The 9,720-nt window shown below is 43.4% G+C and overlaps 1 protein-coding gene and 4 non-coding genes across 5 annotated transcripts in view; 1 reads left to right on the forward strand and 4 right to left on the reverse strand.

The window, feature by feature from the left end:
• The window catches only part of LOC133968964 (contactin-associated protein-like 4), a gene marked incomplete in the record, with an annotated part of 68,633 nt that overhangs the window by 42,606 nt on the left and 16,307 nt on the right, over nucleotides 1-9,720 (forward strand). The window contains 4 exon segments of the mRNA XM_062405239.1: nucleotides 4,831-4,937; nucleotides 6,329-6,448; nucleotides 6,911-7,111; nucleotides 9,069-9,231. Coding sequence (XP_062261223.1) covers nucleotides 4,831-4,937; nucleotides 6,329-6,448; nucleotides 6,911-7,111; nucleotides 9,069-9,231 — 591 coding nt within the window.
• Nucleotides 70-152, reverse strand: trnal-uaa (transfer RNA leucine (anticodon UAA)). The gene has a single exon. It is a non-coding gene; the product is annotated as a tRNA-Leu (tRNA).
• On the reverse strand, nucleotides 459-541 carry trnal-caa (transfer RNA leucine (anticodon CAA)). The gene has a single exon. It is a non-coding gene; the product is annotated as a tRNA-Leu (tRNA).
• Nucleotides 1,947-2,029, reverse strand: trnal-uaa (transfer RNA leucine (anticodon UAA)). The gene has a single exon. It is a non-coding gene; the product is annotated as a tRNA-Leu (tRNA).
• On the reverse strand, nucleotides 2,255-2,337 carry trnal-uaa (transfer RNA leucine (anticodon UAA)). Its single transcript has one exon. It is a non-coding gene; the product is annotated as a tRNA-Leu (tRNA).

The following is a 9,720-nucleotide window of genomic DNA, read 5'->3' on the forward strand; positions in this document are numbered from 1 at the left end:
TTGGTGAGACACTGTTGTTGTTCAAGGACACAATTATCTTATCTCTGCTAGATTGTGAAGTGAACAAAATACCAGGAGTGGGGTTCGAACCCACGAGGACATTCGTCCATTGGATCTTAAGTCCAACGCCTTAACCTCTCGGCCATCCTGGTGCTGGATGTGACTTCTTGCTCTACAATTGATCAATCCACAGTGAAGACCTTTAGACAAAGAGATGGACAGACATGAAACTACCGTCCAAAGTAGTTGCTGTACAAAGCGTTTGTTTTACACAAAAACTAGTCAGGACCTGTTGTGGATGATCAGAGGAAGAACTCGGTGAACTCACTTTCTTTGACATGGTGAAGTTGGGTAAGTGCCTTGATGGAACCATTTGCTGGTCCCCTTTCTAGATTCTTTTCTGTAACCTATTGGACAAGAGCTCATCAGCTCATTGACTTTTAAGGTTATTGTGTGAATACCAGGAGTGGGATTTGAACCCACGAGGACATGCGTCCTTTGCAACTTGAGTGCAACGCCTTAACCACTCGGCCATCGTGGTGATTTCATACTATCAACATATCATAATTTATTAGTGTGCTTGTTGTCATTCACACGTGCATGAGTGTCTTCTTGTTAAGCTGCTATAAAATTAATTAGGTGGAGTTGGGTTGAAGGACATGTGACAAGTTCCTGTTGTGCTGGTGTCAGGAAGTCTTGTTGGGTTATTTAACTCCTGTTCGTTACTAACCAGGGTTGACTGAAGCTTTTAGAGACAAATGTTCTGCACAAGATCGGCCCATCCTGGTGAAAAGGTTGTAATATTACAAAACAGGAACATTTACAACAATTATGAAGTCTCCTATCGGCAACAAGCAGCAGTCACACACTTCTACACACACACATGAACACAGCTGCCACACAGTCTCACCAGGAGGCAGAATTTGCCTCAGTGAGTTTAATTAAATATCTTCCTTGTTCAACTTTTATCAGATTATTATTCAGCAGAATTCAGCTCCTGCACAGATCTGACGACTCACGGGAGCAGAGTGAGAAAGACATCCCAGCTTTCCCTGGGCTGTGATTAGATTTAGGGATCATGGGATATAACGTTTAAAGGAGGATGGAGTTATGATCTTGGCTTCCGTATGCTTCTCTTTCCTTTGAGTAGGCGTCTACATCTGTGTGGGTGTGCAGGCCAAAAGCATGGAGACCGAACTTCAGTCTGCAGTCAGAGTGGAAGCACTTTGGACAGAAAGTCGACTCGAGCCATTTCCAGAACACGATGTTACCTCTGCATTGACAGACAGAAACATCTGAGCCCTTATTATTTGTTCTTGTAGTGCTGAAACGAACACAGTTTGTCAAACAGCAAAGCTGTCACAGGCACCAAAGGGAGGTAGCGGGGGGGAGATGTGTCATCGCACCACAACCGAACTCAAAGCCTTCCAGGTACAATCTGAAATTTCTTTGAATAACAGGATGGATTGGTTGGACGAAATTTTGGCATCATTTTACAGACACAACGATTTAGAGGTGTTATGAGGATTATATTAAATCGGTTGGATCAATATCCAATAAATATGGATTTTAGGTTTTGGATTTTCACGTGGATCCAACTCATAGAACAGAGGTTTTTTTTTTAATGCTGCTTGTGACCTGATGACCTTCAGATCGTGTACTGGTTACCAGGTGTTGGATTTGAACCCACAAGGATTTGAATCCATTGCATCTTGACCTTAACCACTCGGCCATCCTGGTGATTTTATGTAGTCATCTCTATTAATGTTGGTCTCAGTACAGACGATGTAGAAGGATGGCATGTACACCACCATACGGCCCAAACCAATCGGCCACCATGGTTCTTTCTTTACTTGCTCCTTGGTTGACTGAAGCTGTTGGTGAGACCCTGTTGTTGTTCTCCGAAACAATTATCTTAGCTCTACAAGATTGTGAAGTAAACTAAATACCAGGAGTGGGGATTGAACCCACGAGGGCATTCGCCCATTGGATCTTAAGTCCAACGCCTTAACCTCTCGGCCATCCTGGTTGGAAATATTAGAGAGTTGTTTAATTTCACATTGTAGTGATGATAAAACAAGGTGCTGAAAGAAATCCTGAACCTATGACGGTGACATTTCCCTCAAAGCCAAAGTGGAAACTTTCCAACGAGTAGAAACTCTGGAAAGTCCTTTTAATCCAGAAGGGCTGAAGATTGAGAAGTTGATGTTATAAGTGTCCTCTACATGAATTTAACCATTAAGTATAAACACAATACCAGGAGTGGGGGTCGAACCCACGCGGACCAACATCCATTGGATCTTAAGTCCAACGCCTTAACCTCTCGGCCATCCTGGTGCTGAAGATGGCTCCTTCTTTTATAATTCATCAATCCACTGTGAAGACAGAGAGACAGACATTAAACATGTAATAAATAAAACCACTGACACAGAGTTTGATTGTGTGTCTAAAGCTGACTCACACAAACACTAAATACAGAAGACAACAGATGTGTGGAGGAGTGTGTTGGTGTGAATGTGAAGTGGAGGTTCGGTGCTTTATGTGCTCGGCTCCCTCTCACTCTTAGATTAAAGCCCAGTAGAGATATCGAGGTTGAACTCACACTGTCGCAGGCTGACAAGCTGCTGAGTCATGGCTTTTATCTCAATAACATGACGACTGCAGATTCTGTGCAGGCGTCTGTTTCCTGCTCAGTGTTGCTGCCTGAGTTTGGGGAAAAACATGCACTCACTCACTGTCACATGTGTTTAAATGACTGAGCACACATTGTGTGTGTGTGTAGTTGTCAGTATATTACAGTAAAGATGTATAGTTGCCTCCGGTCCCATTGGAGCAGAGCTTCATCTTATACGATCGGATTGTTTATGGCATTTTGGAGCTTTCGTTTGTGGGGTAATTAATTTAACAACTCAGTTTGTTGCCTGATTCTCCGACTGCCACCAATCTGAGGAGATTGTCCTCCTCCTCCTGCTGCACATGCCTGCTCTCTGATAAACCACTCAGTATTTATTGAAAAAGAAATCACTTTTTTTTATTGGCTTCCATGAATCTCCCACTGTGGCCGTGCCGTGGACCTGTCGGGGATTGGAGTCACAGTCGTACATGTGTCTCTGACAGCGGCGTGAAGGACGTGTGAGCACGCTGAGGCGGATAAATAGATGAATTTGAATTTGAATGCATATTCCCCATTAATTTTTCATTTCACAGGCGTGTTCCCTTGATACCCTCGACCCCAGCAACCACTTTTCTCCCATGTGCATGTGCATTATACAAACACATTAGAACTCAATGTCTCACGTCTCAGTTTGCTGATTTCATTTTCACGGTCAACATAATGTCTCATGTGTTTTCACAGTCCCTCCACCCCCCCCCTCCCTCCTGCCTCCTGATGTCACCACGATCACAGCAGTGAGATATTTAACCATCAACGCACACGGAGAGATTCATTGTGAGCCAGGTTCATTTAAAGAACTTCTTCAAACGGTCTGGATGGAAGTGAGGATCCTCTGTGTTCAGAAGAGAACTTCCCCTTTTATGTGCAATGAAAGAAAAATCTAAAGAGACGAATCTGTGAAGTAATGAAATTATTCTTTTCTTCTCTGTGTGGAAGGGAGAAAGGTATTCTTAATCCTTCATTTGAAGGCAGAGAAAATGTATTTTTTCCTCAAACCATCAACGTACCACAACGTTATAACATATATCTTGTATTTAGCAGAATATTGAGTCCTAGTGGAGATCATTAAACCTTTAAGCACCTTGGCTCAAAGGTTTTTACATTATAAAATGAACAATATTACAAAAATGTGAATATATAACAAAGCTGCACAAAGCTTTGAGGTAATACACAAGATAACTGGCACCGACAGTCCCCTTGAAATTCAGAAGAGCCATTCAGCTCAGCCAACAAACATGAAATCATAATCTCCCCTGTTGATTAAAAGTCAAACCATTTTTCCTTCATGAAGATTCATTAATTATTCACTGGACGAATGAGAAAATGTAAAATAAAAATCGCTCTTTAAATGTAAAAAGACAGGATCCAACATTGAAAGACGTCCTTTAAGTCGTTTTCTACAATAAGGATAATTTACGTCACCGTCAATGCTAAAATAAAAGCGTCATGCACTCTGGCATGATTATTATTAGAGCAATGCGTCCACTAGAGGGCAACAGCGAACACTTCCACTTTGGAGGAGGTTGAGATAATGTTCGTTGTAAATCTTAATCCAGCTGACAAACGAAAAACAAACAGTCTGAGGGGGTGACAATACAACGTCAACAGTGTGTGTGTGTATGTGTGTGTGTGTATGTGTGTATGTGTGTGTGTGTGTGTGTGTGTTTGTGTGGTTAGGCAGCCTGTGGGAAGAGCGGTGAGGATCGTAGGGAGTTTAAGTGAACCTATGATTTAAGTCAGAGCAAGTCCATGTAGGGATTTAAAAGTAATTAGTAAAAGTTTAAGATCCGACAGGTAGCCAGCCAGTCAACGTGGTGTCAAGGACGTGACTGATGTAATTCTGTCTCGTAAACTGTCTAACACATCGCGCAGCGGAGTCTTTAACAAGCTGAGGTCGAGACCTGAACACAGAAAATTACAATAAACCAGACGAGTCGAGATGAAAGTGTCGGGTGGAAATTAAAAGCTGTGTTTCATAAGAGGCTGTTTAGTTTAATGAAGCAGTTTTTCTCCCTTTCAAGGATTGTGAGAGTTTAAAAGGTGAAAGGTTTCCTCTGTGTCATTGATGCAACAGCGAATAGATGAACACCATAACACCCCCCCCTCCCCCTCTCTCCCCTTCTCTCCCCTTCTCTCTCTCTCTCTCTCTCTCTCAGGTGTTCTCCCAGTCGCTGTGAACATGGCGGCCGCTGCACTCAGTCCTGGACCATCTTCCACTGTAACTGCTCGGACAGCGGCTACAGCGGAGCGACCTGCCACAGCTGTAAGTCAGACAGACGTTCGATCACATGACCACGGGACTCGAACACAGGAAAAACCTCGGAGAGAGAGAGAAGTGAAATGCATGGAGATACAGATGAAGAGCGAGTCCACGAGTCAGAATACGTGACACTGTATAAATCCTGCACGATTCAAACCCAGAGGCTGAATCATCTGATAACGTGAGATCAGATTAAATCTTTTCTACTCATTGTGACATTTTAAACAAAGAAAGAAAGTTGTACGTGTGGTTTAGATCAATGAGAAACTCACTAGAAATCATAAAAAGTCATTCAGTAAAACTCCAGAAATTCCTTCATTACCAAAGCAGCCCATAAATAAACTGCAAACAGCCAATTCAGCGTTCTTTTAATGGAGCCTATTCACTAATATATAAATGAATACAGGTTAAAGTTGCAGCCATTAGCTCTTGTTTCCTGTTTTCATCCCCAGAGCCTGATAGTGGTGTCGTGGTTCCAATAGAGAATTAGAATATAATGTTTATTATCTCTTCCATGTTCTTGAGATGGCACGAGGCAGCCAAACCTATACAGAACAAGAGGCAGACTTAAATAATTTCCTTTAAATAGACCTGTACTTAATATCAGCTCATGCTTCCTCGCTCCGGTGCAGCTGGTTACAGTTTGTTTGTTACACCTGAGTGATGTGATGGAGGCTAATGAGTCTGAAGCTGGGAATAGTCCCCTTCCAGCTGAAACCTTCAGACCTGCACACGTCACCTCAGCTCCCATCAGAGCAGGAGATAAACAGGTGGAGAGTGGGAACCTTTAGATATGGATTTGACTTATGTGACTGCAGATGAAGCCCTGGTGTGTGTGTGATGAGGAGGAGGAGGAGGAGGAGGAAGATTTGTCAAGAGCATAGACTGTAAATAACATCGAGGACACATCTTCACCTCCTCCCACTACCAGAGTTTTCCTCGACCAATCAGGAGTCAGCCTCAGCTGTCAATCATGACATCTCCGCCTGTTTTTATCTCATCAAATAATGAATCGTCTACTGAGACTCTTTGGTTTTGGTCCATGTTACATCCACCAAGGAGTTTGCCTAGTTTCGACGTTGTGAGTCCGCTGAGAGTTGTGTACTTGTTCAGGTCACATGTACATGCCAATGGTTCCATTCATATTCCCTTCCGTTTTAACAACTGTTTATGTTAGAGAGCGATGAAGAGGAGGGGAAGATCATGGTTTACTGAGTTTTTGTATTCCCATCATTCGTTGTCCTCCCCCTCAGCTGGACTGTTCTTTGTGCGACGCTTCTCTGTGGTTGTGATTCGGTTGTGACACACACAGAAACTCCCATAATCCTCCACAGTGCGCTCGTCCCCTCGATGTGTCGATGGAGTTGTGACACGTCTCCTTCTTTTCCTCACAGCCGTGTACGAGCAGTCGTGTGAGGCGTACAAACACAACGGCAACACGTCGGGACACTTCTACATCGACGTGGACGGCAGCGGACCAATCAGATCACAGCTGGTCTACTGCAACATGACAGGTGACTCTCTCTCTCTCTCTCTCTCTCTCTCTCTCCTTCATCCTCCCATCATCACTCAACCTTCCATACGATGAACATTTACATAATTTTAAATGATGACGCTCTGATCCACCTCATCTTCCACCCACCGTTTTTTTCTTTCTGTTCTTCTGTTCTTCTCCACCTCAGTGGCTCCGTCTTCCCACGTCCTTCTCTGTCTCAATTCTTCATGTCACTTGAATAATCATATAAATGTGAATTATGATGACACACGTCCTCTCTCTCTTTCTGTTGATCTTCTCCTTTCATCCTGTGAGTGGTGATTTGTTTTCTCCATTCTGCTCCTGTGGCGTCACCCAAGTATCTGTGAGCCCAGACGCTCAAAATCAACTGGATCAATATTTATAAAATGTGCTAATAAATCATATCAGTCGTGTCTATTTATCTATTTATCTATATATCTATATATTTATTATTCCCCAGAGGACATCACGTGGATGGTGATCCAACACAACAACTCGGAGCTGACCAGAGTCCGACCCTCTCCAGACGTGAACCAGCTCTCAGTTCACTTCGACTACTCGTCTCGCGAGGAGCAGCTGTCGGCCGTCATCAGCCAATCACAGCACTGCGAACAGGAGCTGGCCTACCGCTGCAGGAAGTCCCGCCTCCTGAACACCCCAGGTGAGGGACGTGTTTGTCTGTGTCTCAGTCAGCACAACAACAACAGCAACAACACTTTCCCGGGGTCTCATCTTCCCAGCCAGGGATTCGAACCTGCACCTTTAAGCTCTTTCTTCAATGTGAAATGTGTCGGCCGATGATTGACTTCACATCTGAGCTCGAGCTCGTTCTCTGCCAGACGAGATAATCACGAACAGAGAACGAGTTGATTTATTCTTTATTGATTCATTTTGTCAGTGTCTGTGAAAATAAGCACAGAATAAAAAAAACACCCTGAAGAGCTGATGAATTTAAATCCTCCCCCTGATGGAGTCAACGCTTGTTTTTTTTATCTTTGAGTCTGTGTTTGTAATTATACTCAACATTTCAAGAAGCAGATCTCACTTTTTAATCTAATCTAATCTAAACCCTATTAATCTTTTAATCTTTTATAATCTTATCTCAGAGAAACAGACCTGCAGCATTTCATTTCTACCCCCGTTCCTCAAAGCCCCTCGAGTCTCCACTTAATTAAGAAAATACTCTAAAACACACGCCTGCTCTTAATTGACTTGTTAGATGAACTGAGAGTTAATTAAAGAATCAAATCACTCGGCGGCTCGAACTCTCACAACTGATTTTGACGAATCAATTGTGGAGGATTTGTTTAATTCCTCCTCTTTCTGGAACGACTGTTGAGTTAAATCTGTGTTTTCTTCCTTTAGTCATGTGTTTTGTATCGAATCCCGGGTGTTTTAGGAAAAGAGTTGAAATCATTTAGATCCACAAGTCGCATTGAATCTCTCTGGTTAGCGGTGAATGTAGCGTACGCACAGGTTTCTAACTCGCGTATATAAGAGATATACATGGGGGGGGGGGGGTCATAGAATGATGGATGAAAGTGGGGGAAAGTGTCAGGAAAGGTAGAACGGGTGGAGTAATAGAATTTCCATTATAAACTCTCTGCTGCTTTGTGAGAAAAAATAAAGAAGCGCTGAGTCAACAAAGACCTTTCCAATCACCTTTTCTCCATCCACACACACACACACACACACACACACACACACACACACACACACACACACACACACACACACACACACACACTCACACACACTCACACACACACACACTATCATCGCCCTCCAACCAAAGTAATATATTCAGCGTTCGGGGTGGGAGCCTGGATTCATCCTGGCACTCAGATATTGTCTTGCCGCCCCAGTTCCCCTCGGGGGCCACAGCATAAAGTTTTACCACAGAGACACAACTTTTACCACTTTGTGTTCTGTGAGCATCAAAGTCGATTATGAGCCGATGCAAGCGGCTGTGGTTCTGTGGTCTCACGGAGAGTGGACCATTAAAAACATGATCTGCATCCATCATAAGTTTTTGTTGCTCCGCTTATCTTTTTTTTTTTACAACCTGGTATATTTTTTCCAGTTAAGCAGTTGTGTTTCCACAAACTCAAAGTAACAAAGATGCAGCAGTGACCCCTCGCTTCACTTTCCAGGGTAAAATCTTTGAGTTGAAAGATGCAGAGAAACTGGGAATATTTCTCCTGCATGAATAAGACATTTAATAATCCAGAAATGTGGTTTCGGTCACTTTGATTTAAAATACTTTTTGACAGAACACAGTACATGATTATAAATATATATATATATATATATAGTAGCTCCTTGGCAACAAACTGAGTGTTATAATAAGCTTCGGTCATATCTGCTGCATTCTAGATGGTTTTAAAATTAACCAGAGATATAATATGAGATGTGAACAGTTTCTAATCTTCTACTCATGAGAACGAACACACTAAACGATCCAGTCGAGATTCAGAACCACACTCATAACACACAGTTTCTGAAAGGCGATTCCCGAAAGAGGAGCTCACAGAACTTCTGTTATCAAACATGACTTTGGATTCAATTAGAGGTCAAACTTGTACAGAGAAGTGAGTCTTTGCCTGTGTGTGTTTCAGAGGGCTCTCCGTTCAGCTGGTGGCTCGGCGGTCCCGGCTCCGGGCGCCTCCAGGCGTACTGGGGCGGAGCTCAGCCGGGCAGCCAGCAGTGTGCCTGCGGCCTGCAGGGCGACTGCGTGGACCCACAACACTACTGCAACTGTGACGCCGACCGCCTGGAGTGGTACGGAACCTTTAATAAAGACCGGATACAGATAGAAACCGCTTCCCCTCCCTGTACAGTCACCGTGCTGTATAGTGTACGTGGCTGTTGTCGGTGGTTGTGTTGGATTCTTTCGAGTCTGCAGGTGACTTCACTGATGAGCCCCCCCATCTGTTAACCAGTGGGTGGGGGGGTTTGTTTGATCTGAAGAACTCTGCAGCCTCTCTCCTCCTCCTCTGTTTTCTACCTGTTGTGTATTTGTACTTACCTGCAGCGTATTCACAGAGAATAAATGAAACTGTAATGCAGAGGCTGTTACGGTTAAACTCGGTGTTGCTTTGTATTAAAATGCAAAAGAGCAACAGATGAACACAATAATAAGATGCAGCGGCAGAGGAGAAATAAACAGAAGGCGATGGCTGCTGAGTGGTGAGAACACCAGATGTGTTTAATGACGTTCTCCCACCTGAGAGTCGGACACTGTTGAATAAAATGCATAGAAAAGTATTT

Source organism: Platichthys flesus, chromosome 14, assembly GCF_949316205.1.
Source record: "Platichthys flesus chromosome 14, fPlaFle2.1, whole genome shotgun sequence".
Classification (NCBI taxonomy): domain Eukaryota; kingdom Metazoa; phylum Chordata; class Actinopteri; order Pleuronectiformes; family Pleuronectidae; genus Platichthys; species Platichthys flesus.